The sequence below is a fragment of the Pelodiscus sinensis genome, chromosome 22 (assembly GCF_052426305.1).
Source record: "Pelodiscus sinensis isolate ZL-2025 chromosome 22, ASM5242630v1, whole genome shotgun sequence".
NCBI lineage: Eukaryota > Metazoa > Chordata > Testudines > Trionychidae > Pelodiscus > Pelodiscus sinensis.
Window position 1 is genome coordinate 16992692 of NC_143073.1, and position 15938 is coordinate 17008629.

Consider the following 15938-nt stretch of genomic DNA (forward strand, 5'->3'; position numbering starts at 1 on the left):
ATGTTCCCATTCCTACTGCCCTGGGTTCTGGCTATTGCAGCAGTGGGGAGACTGGGGGTTATCAGGACACCTGGGTTCTATTGTTGGGGTGGGGGGGAGAAATGGTTGGGGCTGGGTTTTGCTGGTGCTTGAGGGGGTCTGTGCAGCTGGGTGGTCAGGGCTGTGTTGGGCACAAGGGGAAGGGCCCAGAGCTAACTGGCTCCAGATATTCCTGGAATGAAGCACCTCAGACCTGCCAGCTAACTTTCCTTCCACCTTCCCATCCCCCCCCCCCCCACACACAGTCCTGTGCTCACTGCCAGCGAGGGAACCATGCAGGAATGTCCTGTTGCCCAGCCTGTTCCAGACACTGGTGTCACTGTAGGGTCTGTCCCTTGGGGCTAGGATTTCTATTTCCTCTTGATGGGGCCAGAAGTGGCACATGCTCCTTGGGAGTGGCCCTTGAGATCAGCCCTGCTCGGTGGTTGAGGGGCATGGTGCAGTTCCCCACTGCCCTGGAGGTGCTCTGATATCCTGCCGTGGGGTGGGGTGGGGAGTCAGTCCCAGATGGGAGGTGGAAGAGAGAGCCCTTCTCTCTCCTCCATGTCCAGGCCTTTGTAACCACAGCTGGGCCACTGTTGGGGACCATACTTCCTTAGGGGTCCCCTATGGCATGTGGGCACCCCAGTCTGCTCTTTGGTAACTTCCCAGCACAGCTCCATCCAACACAATGACCACAAAGAGGCATGAGGCAAGACAGAGCATGGTCCTTTTATTCAAAGCTGGGTCCAGCTGGTGGGGACCCTGCTGATGCCCTGGAGACTGGCCAGGGTGGTGAGACATCCCACCTCATACCACCAGTATGATTTAGCATGTGTTAATAAAAGCAGCCTACAAATCCTCTCCAGTAGAACCTCCCCAGGTGTAGTGTGAATGGCACAACCTCCTCTCCATGCTGACCAGGGACAGACACACATTAGTAGCCCCCAGGAACCCTGGGAGTGGGCTGCTAAAAGCACATGCAGGCACAGGGCATGCCCCCTTTTGGTCCTGAACTCTGCAGTCTGCACTCTGCATCCTGTGTTTGAGCCACACCTACAAATCAAACAGGAGCAGAGCTCAGGCTGGCCCCAGGGACTAAGAATAGCTGAAACTTGACAGCTGTTCTCAGATTAAAAGTGGGGTGCAAAGGAGATAAAGCCCCTCCCCCTGCTAGCTACCTAACCCAACCGGGAGCCACTGTGGGCAAGGAGGGGTCTGGCTTTGGGTCCACCTTCAGCTGGGGCTGCAGGAGAACAGATAGGGGAACATGGGCTGAGACGAACACCCCAAAGAGTTCTAGGTAAAGCCCCCCAGCAGGACTCAGGTAGCCAAAGCTCCCAGCAAAGAGGATGTAGTAGGAGACAGGATTCAGAGGGCTGAAGGATGCTGCAAATGGAGCAAATTCACTGGCTTGTCAAAGGGCATGCCTCACCTGGAGCTGGTGTGATGAGAACAGAGTCCTTCATTTGCCCAGACTGGGGAGGGGCCATCACTACATCATCATCTCCTCCTCCCCATCCTGGCCAGCAGGGCCAGAAAATAGAGAGGGGCAGTGGCTACCACTGAGTGGTGTGCCCTGCGGGGAGGCTGGGAGTGGGTGCAGGACCCAGCAGGAATGTGGCCAGGCTGCAGTGTTTACACCCAGCTGGCCACAACTGACTGGCTATGCAGTCAGCTCAAGACTGAGCCCAGGATGGGGGGAGGGGTGGTTGGTTTGTTTCAGTGCTGGGTTCCCACCCCTCCTGAGAACCCAGAAGTTCTGGCTTCCAGACCTGCCCCCCTCAAACTCAGACCCTATTCCCCTGACTACCAGCCCCACCAATCCCAACTCCCCCTCAGAGCTGGGGCAAGAACCCAGCAGTCCTGGCTTCCAACTCTGACTAGACTGAATTTCCCTCAGCACTGGGAAACCGGTCTGCCCCCATGTTCCTCGCACCCCAAGCTGTGCAAAGCAAACCCTCCAAACCATCTTGCAAAGCCCTGACACCCCAAATTCACCCCAAGGCAAGCCCCAACACTGGAGCGCTGGCACATAATGGATCCTGTGGGCTGCAGGCCTGAGGTGGGACCTGGCCACCCCTTCATTCCTACAGCAGTGGGAAGCCCATGTTTTGTGCACAGTTTAAAATACAAAGAAAGCTCAGAGGGTAGATACCCCGCTGGGGAGTCCATCCAGCCACCCTGGCCAGGGATTAGACAAGAATGCTGCCCCGCGGGCCATCAGGGGGCTGGCCCTGGGGGGTACCCAGAGGCCTCTCTTGCTCCTCGGAGCCTCCCGCATCGGAGGGTGAGCCCTGTGCTGTGGCCATGCTGCCAAAAGAGGGGATGCTGGGGGAGGGGCCCAGTAGCGGGGCTCGCTCAGAGTTGCGCTCTTCCTCCTCCTCTTCGCCCTGCTGACGCCCCTCGCCATCTGAGTCCGAGTCCTCGGCCGTCTGCAGCACACGCTGCTTACACACGGGACAGGTCTTCTTGGTCTGTGTCAGCCAGTGGTCAACACACCGACAGTGATAGGCTGTGGGGGAAGGAGGGTTACACCCACCACCAGAGTGGAACCCAGGCATCTGGGTGACTCCCTGTCCCTGTCCTAACATCAGCCCTCACTCAGAGCTAGGGAGAGAACCCAGGATTCCTGGCTCCCAGCCCCCTTACTTTAACCACCAGTCCCTCCTCCTCAACCAAAGCCAGGGAGAGAACCCAGGACTGCTGACATCCTGTGCTCCATGCACTCCACTCCAGGACCAGGGCCCATTGGGAGTTGCAGTGTCTCTGGCCTGGCCCAGGTTGCCCCGGGCTGGCTGGCTCCAGCATCCTCGGGTCACTCACCATGAGCACAAGGCAGGATCCGCAGCCGGTCGCCCTCCTCATACTCATCCAGACAGATAGCACAGACATCGTACTCGTCTCCTGGCAGAGAGATGGGAGGGAGTCTTAGATCTGACACATGGTGTTGGGCTACTTAGGCACAGAGGCCAGGCCAAGCCCATACAGTGAGATAATATCTCCCAGCCTCCACTCCTCTCCCAGGGAGAGGACCTAGGAGTACTGGGGAGAGGCTTAGAACTGTATTTGGGCTGTGCTTAGTGTTGGGACACTGGATTCATGAAATACAGCGTCTCACAGAAGAGTATACAAGGCTAGAATTGTCCTTGCACCCACATCTCTGCTCCAGAGGTGGCTGCTCCTCAATGCCGGGTGAGGGGTCCATATGTAACCAGCTGCCCTGCCCCACAGGTGGCTGTATCTCAGCGATGGGAGAGGGGTCCCTGTTTAACTGGCGGGCCCACCATTTTTACAGAAGGCCCGGGCCTGACAGCACAGGGCCAGAGGCCTGAGTTCAGCTTTTGCCTGCTCAGCTCTACGCCTGGAGCGTCTCACGGAAAACAGGAAGCTTTGACTCCCCCCCCCCCCCTGCGCCTGGGAGGGGAAGTGGTCAGAGGGGCTGCAGAGTGAACCCAGTCGCTCCTTATAAGGTAAATGCAAGCACTCCCCAGCGCTTCCTCCCCAGCACTTACTCAACCTGAAAGGCCTTGCTCAGCGGCCCCACCAGGCGGTGAAATGGCTGCAACAGCTTAGGAAGTGTAGGACAAGGTTGGGGGAACAGGACTCCTGGGTTCTATTTTCAGACCTGGGAGGGAAGCGGGGCCTGGGGAGGGCCCATTCAAGTAGTAGAAACAGTATCAGAAGTCCTGGCTCCCAGCCCCCCTGCTCTTACCCACTAGCTCCCACTCTACTCCCAGGAGAACCCAGGAGTCCTGCCTCCCGACTGTGGACCCACAGAGAACCAGGAGGGGGTTTGGGGCAGTGTTCCCTCTAAGATTTTCCATCCATGAGCAGAGTGAGTTTTGTCTTGTGTGCCAACAATGAAGTCATGTGCACCCACCAGTGGTGCTGCTCCCCAAAAGAGACTCTCCCAAGTGGCACCTCCCACCTTGTGGGGAGAAGGTGAGGCATGCTCCTCCTCCCTCCAGCTGCTCCTCACAGGGCTGGCTGTGAGTCCCCACCTGGGGCAGAGGAAAGCAGCTGCCATCGCCCTGGGTTTGCAGGGAGTAAGGTGCTGGGGGGTGGGGCATTGACATGTGGGGAGGAGGACAGCATTGGGGGGGGTAGGGCGCTCTGAGGGGAAAAAGAGAAGTATGGGAGGGGGAAGGGAGACACAGGGGACTCCATCCCCAGTAGCAGCCTCACCACAGCCTGGCTCCAGCTTTGGGCAGCTGCCACCCAACCCACCCAGGGAATAGTCAGGAAGTTGCTATGTGGCCCTGGCTACAGCTACAGCCTTGGGGAAGGGGTGGAGCTGGCCCCAGGAGCACCCCAAGCCACTGAACAGCCCTCCTGCCATGCAACTCCGGCCACTAGAGCAGTCCCGGTCCCCGCCATGCAGCCCCAGGCTCCAGAACAGCTCCAGCCGCCAGAGTATCCCCGGAGCCCCACCATGCAGCCCACCCCCACCACAAGGGCCTGGCCAGCCCTGGCCGCCAGAGCAGATGCCGGCCACCCACCACACAGCTACAGCTCTGGCCCTGAGCGAGGCCATCAGAGCAGTTGCCACCCGCCATGCAGCCTGCAGCTCCAGCCCCAGGGAAGGACTGAAGCTAGGCCTAGAGCTGCACAGGGATTGTCCTGCTGCTCCTGGGGCAGGGCTGCCACTTGCCATGTGGCCCCACCCTGGAGCAACTTAGCAGCCACTGTGCAGCTCTGTTGAGGAGGTGGGCTGGCCTCATTCTTGGTGCGCACCCGTGCAGGCACACACCTGAGTGGGAACACTGGTTTGGGAGAGGAATATGGGCTCCTGTAGCTCATGTCCTGACACCCACTGCTCTAGCAGCCTCGTGTCTCTCTGCTGTCCCCCCTTCCCTGCTGCACTGACCCCCTGCAGGGGCTCAGCAGGAGCCGGCACCAGTCAGCCTAGTTAGTGTGCCAGCTCCCAGCCCTGCTCCCATCCACCCAGGGACCTTCAACAGCTGGATCTGGGGGCAGGGTTCCAAGCCTTTGGCTGCAGTGCTCCCTGCCCTGCCTGCCCAGAGGGCCCCCAGAGCCTGCATGGGGAGTTGAGCCAGCACAGTCCAGGGAAGGCTGACCCCAAAATGGACCCCACTGTTCCAGGCCCACCAGCTCCCCCACCCCACTGTTAATAAGGCCCTGGGCTGAGTCTGGTGGGGAAGCATTTACCAGCCACGAGATGCCATGTAACCACACAGGTCACAGACCGTGGGGCCAGAACCCTTCCTTCGCCACTCTTCCAGAGCTGGGTCAAGGCTCAGCCATCTGCTGCAGCTGGGGAGAGACCTCAGGAGTTCTGGTTCCCAGCCCCCCTTGCTCTAACCCAGCAGATCCTCTCCCACTCCAGAGCTGGGGAGAGAACCCAGGAGTACTGGCTCCCTGCCTGTAGCCCACAAGAAGCACACCAGGAATCTGAGCATGGTTCTGACACGGTGATGGAACTGGAAGCCCTGAATATGCTATGCAGGAAAGAGGAAAATTCAGGCATCCCCCAAAATACACAGTGAGCATGTGAGCACAGGGGCTGCTGGAAGTGGGTGAACAGGGTGTGGGAAGAGTGCTCAGAGCCGTGGGATGCTACTGACACCCTCAGGCACAGTTGCTCGCCTCCACCCGGGCTGTGCAGGAAGCTGGAGAGGGTGTGGGAGGAGGCTCCTGTGAACCTGTCACACTGGGTGCACCCCACTTCTGAGGAAGCACCCACAGTCTCCTTTTCCTTCCCCTGTACTCTCAAACTTTCCCCACGTCCCTAGATCTGCCCCAGTTGCAGGGACTGTTCATTTTAATGGTGGGTTTGATCTCCCCCCCCAGTGAGGTGGGAGGGGATCTTGGTATGTGGGGGGGCTAGCCTGTTTCCCCCTCCCCAGTAGGAACCAAATGGGGCTGCTGAAGGACAGATGGACAGGCAAAAATGGAGGGAGTAGGGGCAGCTCAACTAGTTCCTAGGTGGAGAAGAGCCCTCTGGTGGGGAGACACTGCATTGCATTGAGTGGGTGGGGGTGTTTCTGGGTAGTGGTGGGGGGTGCCCTAGTATGCAATATGGGGCTCCCATTACATTCATTGCATGTTGGGAAGGGGCCCCTGCTGAGCCCATGCCCCACTCTCTACCCCACAGCACCCCCTAGCCCTGTCAGGGGAGAGTATCCCTCTGCTGAGCCTCCACCCCACAGTAACCCCTCTCGCCACCCTGGGTCCAATCCTGGCTGCCAGGGGAGAGTGCCCCTGCTGAACCACCCACCCTGCCCTCTGCAGTTCACCCAGTGCCACCTGGGCAGCTCTGACTCACATGGGGCAGCTCCCAAGGGGGCATGGCCAGTGGCAGCACCCCTTATTGTCTAGTTACCTTTCTTATACTTCTGGATGGGTATTTTTTTTAGTTGCTCCTTGGAGAGCCGGTTCCGCTGCAGCCTCTTCCGGTGCTGCACACAGCGCACAATCTGCCAGCAGGGACGGGAGATGTCTTCAGGGAGGCTCCAAGACCCCCCAGTGCTCTAACCCACCAACCCCCACTTCCCTTCCAGTGCCAAGGAGAGAACCCAGAAGTCTTGGCTCCTACCCCCCACTCTAACCCCCAATACCCTCCCAGAGATGGGAAACCTAGGACTCCTGACTCCCAGACCCTCTGCCCTAACCCATCAACCCCAATCCAATCGCAGCACCAGGGAGCGAACCTGGAGTTCTGGCTCCTAGCTCCCCTGCTCTGACCCACCAGCCCCCACCTCTACTCCCACAACCCGGGGGAGAACCAAGGCTGGCAGCTCCTGCCCCACACAGTGTGGTGGAACAACTCACTAGGATGGTACACATGACAGCAATGATGATGCCGACCACGCCGGTGAAGGGGATAAGGTAATAGCCCAGCGGGAAGATGTACTCAGGAATCAGGATAACATGCGCGCTAGGGAGACAGAGATGGCGGGATTGGTCAGTGTGGAGATTCTGGCTGCTAGCCACCACTTTGCATCCAGAGAAGAGCCCAGGAGTCCTGGCTCCCAGCCCTTCCCCCACTCTAACCCACCACCCCTAGTCTCCTCCCAGAGCCAGGCCTGGCTCCCAGCTCCCCCCTCCCACTCTAATCCAACCTCATTCCTATTGATGGAGCTCCCAGGAGCTAGTGAGAACCCCGCTCTGCCCATCAGGGCAGACAGGCAGGCCAGAAAAGCAGCACCCATATGTCAGGTGGGTGAGACCAGGAGTGCTCTGAGGGGGTAGGGAGCTGGGTCTGCAGGGGTCCCTGTGGGCTCAGGGGATGGACCTTGGAGATCTGGGGGGGAGGGAAAAGAGACAGGTGGAGTCTCCTATCAACCCTTTCCCTGGAGGGGGCCCAGGCAGTGCAGTACCCAGGGGCAGGGCATACCCCTTCTCATAGATGAACATGGAGTGCAGGTATTCTGAAGCTGTCTGCCCCACGAAGACTGAAGGGATGGCGATCTGCTCCCGGATCCTCTCTGTGGGGCACAACGGGGATGGAAGGGGCAAAGAAATAGGACAGGGGTTCAGCCAAGCCCACAGCATTTGGAGTCTAAGCCCCACAGGAAACACCTCAACCTTCTCCAGTGGCTGCCTTTTTAGAAGGATCTGGCAGGGAGAGGCAGGATCGGGGTCAGGGGATCTGGCAGCAGGAAAGGCAGGCGGCAGAGGGTAGGATCGGAGGGGGATTCAGCAGCAGGGGAGGTGTGGGGCAGGATCGGGGGAGGATCCCTGGCAGTGGGGAAGGTGGGAGGCAGAGGGCAGGATGGGGGGGAAAATTCAGCAGCAAGGAAGGCAGGCAGTGGGGCAAGTGAAAAATGTGGGTCATGATGGGGGGGAGCCAACACCCACCCCACTACTCTGAACGTGGGGGCAGAGCCCAGGGAGAGCCAAATTCCCACACTCACCATCATTCCAGGCCATGTTGAGCAGTTTGTCGGAGCCAGTGTTATGCACCACGGCGGCGTGAAACCCTGCCTGTTGCGCGTGCCACACCTAGAGGGGCGCAGGGGGATGGGTAAGGGAGACAGTGCCCTCCCAGAACTGGCGAGAGAACTCAGGTGTCCTGGCTCTCAGCCTCCCCCCACAACCCAGGGGCTGGGGAGAGAATCAGGGCCAGATTAAAATATGCTGACGCCCAAAGCTATGTCAAATTTTAGAGGCCCCATGACACTACCAAAAGAGTGAAATTCAGTAATTTTTTTTTGTATTTAGAGGGGCCCTTGTAACCTGAGGCCCTAAACTGTGGCTTATTTGGCTTATGGATAAATCTGGTACTGAAGAAAACCCAGGAGTCCTCGCTCTTACCTCCCCCCCCCCCCCCCTCCGCTCTAATCCACCAGCTCCCAGAGCTGGCAAGAGAACCCAGAAGTCCTGAGTGCAACAGATGTGTGAAAAGGGCTCTTGGACCTCATGGTTCAGGGCAGAAGCTGGGTGTGGGGTCAGGATGGGATCTGTCTAGGGGTCCTGGCAATGCACTAGGCTCTCCCCTGTGATTGCCTCCCTGGGACTCTCTCATACCTTGATGTCAAAGTTGCAGTTGTATCTGCGGATGAGGGCGATGAAGTGGGTGGCATTGCTGGGGCCTGGGGGCCCCTCAATGGGCTCACAGGCATTGCTGGGCTTGGCCTCAATCAGGTAGCCCTGAAGCAAAGCAGCACATAACAATCAATACCCCATAGGCCTGCAGCAGGACAGGATGAATCGAGAACAGAGTCCAGGAGTTCTGGCTCCCAGCACCCCTGCTCAAACACACCAGCCACAACTCCCCTCGCAGAGCCAGGGAACCCAGGACTCCTGGCTCCCAGCACCCCTGCTCAAACACACCAGCCACAACTCCCCTCCCAGAGCCAGGGAACCCAGGACTCCTGGCTCCCAGCACCCCTGCTCAAACACACCAGCCACAACTCCCCTCCCAGAGCCAGGGAACCCAGGACTCCTGGCTCCCAGCACCCCTGCTCAAACACACCAGCCACAACTCCCCTCCCAGAGCCAGGGAACCCAGGACTCCTGGCTCCCAGCTCCCCTGCTCTGATCCACCAGTCCCCAATTCCCTCCCAGCACCAGAAAGAGAACCCAGGAATCCTCCCTCCCAGTCCCCTTGATCTAACCCACCAGCCCCCACTCCACTCCCAGAACCAGAGAGAGAACCCAGGAGACCTGGAGCTCCCCTGCTCTAACCCAACAGCCCCCATTAAGCCTCCAGAGCCAGGGAGAGAACCTAGGAGTCCTGGAGCCCCCCTATTCTAACCACCATGGATCTTGCTGCCGGAGCAGCAGCAACGCACCACGAGTCCTTCCCTGGGCAGAAGCACTCCAAAGAGGGCAGGCAGGTCTGAGAAGTCCATAGTGAAGTTGTGATCCGTCACCTGGGGGGGAAGGATTAGGCTGGGGTGAGAGGGTCTGGTACCCCCCAGCTCGTCTGCACTGCTCCCAGGTACCCAACTTCCTGGTTCTGTTCTTACCCCCCAGGACCTGGAAAGTCCATTTCAACAGGGACATGCCGTGCCCTTGGCCACTCACCGCGTGGATGTAGGCAGCCACCGGGGGGAGCAGCAGGCAGGCTTGGAGCAGCAGGGTTGCAACTGAGCTGGGGAAGGCATGCTTGAGCAGCATACTATCAGCTGGTGGAGTCCTGTAGAGGGGAGAGCGTGAGCCTGGAGACAGCCATGAGACCCCCCCCACCCCACCCTGCCAACTTTCACCCCTACTCCCTTTTCCACCCCACCAAGGCTGGATCATCCCCACCAGCCCCTCTAGCCTGGTGTCAGGTGCTGAGAATCTCTCCGCATAGCGCCCAGTGCTGCACACATCCCGTATAAAACTGTCCTAGCCCCAATGGCCTTCCACAACATGGGTGTGTGGGGAAACTGAGTCACAGAACACTTGCTTGCCCAGTTAGGCCTAGCTAGGAGCAGACTCTGTCCCTACAAAATGTTCATCCAGTGATCCTTCCTGCCCTCCACATCAGCAGCTGCTGCCACTCCCAAACCAGCTGTGAGTTGCAGAGTGGCACTGCTAGGCTACGTCTACACTGGCCCCTTCTCCGGAAGAGGCATGCTAATTTCTAACTTTGGAATAGGGAAATCCGCGGGGGATTTAAATATCCCCCGCGGGATTTAAATAAACATGGCTGCCGCTTTTTTTCCGGCTTGGGGAAAAGCCGGAAAAAAGCATCTAGACTGGCGCGACCCTCCGGAATAAAGCCCTTTTCCAGAGGATCTTTTATTCCTACTTGCAAGTAGGAATAAGAGATCCTCCAGAATAGGGCTTTATTCTGGAGGATCGCGCCAGTCTAGACGCTCTTTTCCGGCTTTTCCCCAAGCCGGAAAAAAAGCGGCAGCCATGTTTATTTAAATCCCGCGGGGGATATTTAAATCCCCCGCGGATTTCCCTATTCCAAAGTTAGAAATTAGCATGCCTCTTCCGGAGAAGGGACCAGTGTAGACGTAGCCCTCAGGAGCTGGACTCTGCGGGCACTGCAATGCTTCCTCATAAACAATACTTCAGCAGGGTCACCCTGAGGCCCATGCCTAAGAGTCAAAATTGGCCCAATCTTCTGGCAGTGAGGAGGGAAGGAAGGACCCTGCATAGATGCTCAGGGTGGCGAGTGCACAGCAAGCCTTGTTGGGAGTCTCAGATCTGCCCCCCATTGCATCCCAGCCTGTTTGCACAGGGAGATGGCCCTGGGGCTCGTGGATAGAACAAAGGGCCTATTCATTACCCACGAGACTGTGTAACCATGGGCAAGGACACTGAGGTAAGTGGGGCCCAGAGCTCAGCCAGAACCAATGGGCTATCGCTCCATGGGAGATACTGGGGCCAGATCCCAGGCGGGACCAATCAGGGGCCTCAGATGCATTATACCCTCTGGGTAGCCAGCCCCTGATTTACAGACAGCACTGTGCAGCTTCACCACAGACCATACCAGGACTTCTGAGTTCTTCAGAGCCCAAGTGGATCCTGGCTACAAACTTTAACAATTCCCATCCTCTCATGTCAATTTATCATCCCTGGCTTCTCCCAGCAGCAGCAGATCCTGAGCAAGATCCAGGGTGACACTCCCACCCAGCTACCACCCTCTGGCTAAGGGGAAGAGAAGGCTGGCAGGAGGGCTGCAGGGAGGAAGTGAGGGGCAGGAACCCCGTGGTTCTTTCCCCATTTCCGAGGGCAGCTGTACCCAATGGGAGTGAGATTAGAAGGGGAAGCTGGTGGCCAAGGGCAGCTGTCTGGCAATGCCATGGCTGGGGACAGAGATGGCTGTGTATATGCTGCAGGGCCCAGGGCAGGGGCTGACATTCTAGAAGCTGATTAACTCAGGTGTAACCCATGCTGGATTTACACGTGGGGCACACAGCTGAAGGCACAAGTGGCAAACACAATTTGGCTGGGGCACCACTCCATTCTGGTTCCTTATTGATTTAACCCCACTCCCCGCCCTGAGGCAGGGAGAGAACCCAGGAATTCTGGCTTCCAGGCCCCCTACTTTAACCCACCAGTCCCCATTCCCCTCCCAGAACTGGAGCAAGAACCTAGGAGTCCTGGCTCCCAGCTCCACCTGCTGAGCTGCCAGCCCCCACTCCTCTCCCAGCATTGGGCAGAGAACCCAGGAATCCTGGCTCCTAACACCCTCCAACCACTAGCAAAAACTCCCTTTGAAAAAAGCATGATGGGCCCAGATCTCAGCTGTGAGGTGGGGTCAGCGCTTGGCCAGGCCCTCCAAGGGCCCAGATCTCAGTCAGAGGGACCTGCAAGGAGTAGGGATGTTATCATATAGTCATTTAAATGATTAACCAATATGCCTGGGCTTACTGGTTAATCCAAATGACTATATGCACACACACCCTTGCTGCCTCTTGCTGGTGGGCAGGCAGCAATGTGGGGTGGCAGGGGGCTCCCCAAGAGTGGGGCAAGGAGTGCACTGGCTGCCAGCCCTGCCCCTGGAGAATATTTTAGTAATCGTGTAATGATAACGTTTTTGTGACGACGCGATTACTAAAATGAACATTAACATCCCTAGCAGGGAACCCTGACCTGACCAAACAAGTCTGGGTGAGGATCAGAGGCTGATGCTCTCAGTTTCCCAGTCTAGGCTGGGAGGTGCTTGGCTCCACCCTGGTAGAAGGTGCAGTGACATGGCTGCCGGAGGGATGCAGGGCTGGTCTCTTTATGCCATTGGCAGAGGACCACGGAGCAAAGTTCCAGGTGGCATGGCCAAGATCAGGAAAGGGCTGAGCAGGAGCAAAGAGCCAGCACCAGGCTAACAGAGTAGTGGGCAGGGCCAGGACTTCAGGGCAGGGGGAGATTTAAGCCCTGGCAGTTTGGAGCACTTAGCCCTGGCCCCACAGGGCAGTAGCCTTTGAAACAGCTCAATCCACCTCTAAGATTAGGGGTTACATTGATACTGGTGGCCCCCTGTAGTAGGGCACCACACACACATGGGGCTGTCCCTGCTTTGAAAGCTTACAATATAACCAGTGAGACAGGCAATGAGTGGGAAGGAAAACTGAGGCACGGAGATGCCAGGAACTGCCTAACAGGTCAGTGGCAGAGGAGAGAATGGAATATAGGTGTCCTGAGTCACAGACTTAGGCTGTGCCCACTAACCATTTCTGCCAGTCTTCTTTCCGTAGTCAGGGGTCATGCAAACTGCACTCCCTTTCCCCGGGGGGGGGGGGAGAGGAGGGGTGCGAGGGGAGTCTTGGGCTGCTGCCTCAGCAGTGCCCACTTTGAAGGGGGCACAGGGCACATCTACACTCCACGGGGGGTGGCACTAGCTCACCAACCCAGCCCTGTGATGCAGCCACCTCGGGGCCAGGGCGACCGGTTACACACGGACCCCTCCCCCGGCAAGGAGATGCAGCCACGTCTGGGGCGGGGCAGCCAGTTACGCAGCGGGTCCTCGCCCGGCGCTGAGAGGCGCCCCAGCATTACTCCCTCTCCTGACTGTGCTGAGTATGGTCTCCTCTGTCTGACCCCAAACCGCAGCAGCACCCCCCTCCCCCAGAGGCCCTCTCTTGTTTAGCTGGTGCCTGTAGGGGCAGCCCCACACTGACCTGTGCTGGCTCCTGCAGCAGCAGGGTTCTCTCCCTGGAGCAGGGCGGGGTCTGGAGCAACGGCCCCCCGCTAGCTGCAACAAGGGGGGTCTCCCCTCTAACACCTTCTGTTTACAAATCCTCTTCCCGGGAACAGGGAGCTCTCGCGAGAGGAGGCGGAGCAACCCCGCCCCACAGCAACCCGGGCGCCTGGGTTCTCTCCTGAGCTCTTGGGGGGGGACTGGGAAGCAGGACTCCTGGGTCTTCTCCTCGTTTCTGGGAGGGAGTGAGGCTAGTGGGCTAGAGCAGGGGGGCTGGGAACCGTTCTCTCCCAGGCTCTGGGAGGGGATCGGGGACTGGTGGGTTAGAGAGAGGGTCTGGGAGCCAGGTGGTCCTCACTTCTGATCTGCAGCCCCTTCTAGACCAGCCACCACCGCCACACAGCTCTGCATCTGTGGTCTGGGCTTCCTTTGAGCTGAGCAGTGCATCAGAGACTGGATAGGCTGAGACACACCAGTTCATGGCACGTGTGACTGTATTGGAAGCCAGCTTCACCATATCCCTGCTGATCTCCAAGCAGGACCTGATGTGTTGGTAACTGGTCATAGGAACGTCTGCAGGGATTTTCATGCAGCTGCACGGTGGTGTTACCAATTGTTGTACAGGTCATTTGCTGTCACCCAGTCTGCCCTCACCCTGGTGTTTGCAATAAGTGTGGCAAGCTCACTGACTGGGGCATGAAGAATATACATACCACAGACACCTGCAAAAAAATTGAACACCGTGGGTCAATTGTGTAGTTGTCCAGTTTTGTCGCATTGCTTCCCTGCCACTCTCAAGTTGGTTCTTGTCTGCTATGTTGATAAAGGGCTCTTTGTGGCGAGTGTGTTTGTACAGACCTTACTGTCATGGGTCCAAGGTGGAGGAGCTCCTGGCTGCTATGGTAAGACACCTAGGCTGTGTCTAGACTGGCAAGTTTTTCCGCAAAAGCAGCTGCTTGCCAGCTGTCTACACTGGCCACTTGAATTTCCGCAAGAACACTGACAAGCTCATGTAAGAAATCAAAATACAGGACTATGTAGCACTTTAAAGACTAACAAGATGGTTTATTAGATGATGAGCTTTCGTGGGCCAGACCCATAGTCACAGCCAAATTTTCTTCCACTATTTGATATGAGGAAGTGGGTCTGGCCCACGAAAGCTCATCATCTAATAAACCATCTTGTTAGTCTTTAAAGTGCTACATAGTCCTGTATTTTGTTTCAGCTACACCAGACTAACACGGCTACATTTCTATCATGTAAGAAATCAGTGCTTCTTGCGGAAATACTATGCTGCTCCCATTTGGGCAAAAGTCCTTCTGCGCAAAACTTTTGCGCAAAAGGGCCAGTGTAGACAGCTCAGATTTGTTTTGCGCAAAAAAGCCCTGCTCGCAAAAATGGCGATCGGGGCTTTTTTGCGGAAAAGCGCATCTAGATTGGCACGAACGCTTTTCTGCAAAAAGTGCTTTTGCAGAAAAGCGTCTGTGCCAATCTAGACGCTCTTTTCCGCAAATGTTTTTAATGGAAAACTTTTCTGTTAAAAGCATTTGCGGAAAATCATGCCAGTCTAGACGTAGCCCTAGTCTATAATAAAAGTGACATAATTAGTCTAAAGAGGGTCAGGTCTGGAGGCGCTAAGCAAAAACCACCAGAGTGCTTTTTGGAGATGGAAGAAGGGATTAATTTCTAGGGGGTTCCCGCCTGCAGTGAGGGGAGGAGCTCTAGTCCCACCACAATGCCCTCTGTTGCTGTGCTGCTGGAGGTGGTCTCTGCTCCGTATCTGTAACCACACTGGCCCTGCTTCAGCTTACAGCCGTGCCACCCGTCTTGCTGCCAGGTGCTCTGCTGTTTCTCTAGATCCCAGCCCCTGTCTGCCCCATGGAGCAGAAAGAGAGAGGACAGTCTCTCTCAGCTCAGCCAATGGAGAAAGGAAACAGAGTCTGGGAAAACCACTAGGCAGTGCTTTTTAGGGAAGCCGGGGTTGGGGGGTTACCGGGCTGGCCTCAGAGTGTAGGAGTTCATTTTCCCCCCACCTGCCCCATGGCTTTGCCCAAGTCCAGATATGGTGTCACTTTCTGCCCCAGTCAAATTCCCCCTCCCAACTAGCTCACAGAAAGGGAGAGAAATCGGTGCAACAAAACACTCTAGGAGCTTGTATCTGGCCTAACTTTGCCAAGATTGCCACCTACAGGTGCTGGTTCCCAGTTCCTTCCCCTGCTCCAATAGACCCCACTACTCTCCCAGAGATGGGCATAAAGCCCAGGAGTCCTTAGGAGAGGGAAACTGTAGGCTGCAGCATGAGACCTGAGGCACCAGAAACACCACAAACATGGGGTTACTGGGCACCTTCCCAGACAGCTGGGTCTTTTTATTTGCATGGGCCATGGTGCCATCTAGTGCTAGATGCACTTGCAGCAATTCATGCCTCAGCACCAGGAAAGCACCTTTCCTCCCTCCGGGAGGCTCTCTTGTCTCTGTGCTGCGAAGCCACATGGAAGCAATGAGCAGGACTGTGCATCTAAGCTGAGCTTCCACTCTGGTTTGAGCCCAAGCCCCCATCCTGTCCACAGGCAAATCTGTTCGACTCAGGTTAGCAAGTGCTCCAGGTCCCAAACTCTGCAGGACCATAGTTTGAGCCCTGCTGTAATTCATGTCCAAGGCCTGTCATTTGGCAGTGATGAGAGGAGGCTGCATACCAAATTTGGTGGTCCTCGCTCTTACTGTTAAGGAGTTCTTAAACAAACAGATAGGAGTACATTTCTAAAGTATATAGTAGGAAGAAGATATATGTCTCACATCCCCAATTAGTTCAGCATCTGCTCTACTGAATGCATTCTCAACTCCAAATCAACAAACAAGCTGGGCAGGTGCT

General features: G+C 57.0%; 1 protein-coding gene across 1 annotated transcript; it reads right to left on the bottom strand.

Moving 5' to 3' along the window:
* Nucleotides 1-726: 726 nt before the first annotated feature.
* RNF167 (ring finger protein 167) lies at nt 727-13205 on the bottom strand. The gene is made up of 10 exons (XM_006114641.5): nt 13047-13205; nt 9514-9625; nt 9279-9359; nt 8512-8634; nt 7899-7986; nt 7379-7469; nt 6814-6919; nt 6365-6458; nt 2845-2925; nt 727-2533 (listed from the first exon to the last, which is right to left on the bottom strand). Exons 2-10 carry the CDS (start codon nt 9604-9606, stop codon nt 2214-2216), a joined length of 1077 nt encoding a protein of 358 aa, XP_006114703.1. The 5' UTR covers nt 9607-9625; nt 13047-13205; the 3' UTR covers nt 727-2213.
* Between the last annotated feature and the right edge of the window lie 2733 nt (nt 13206-15938).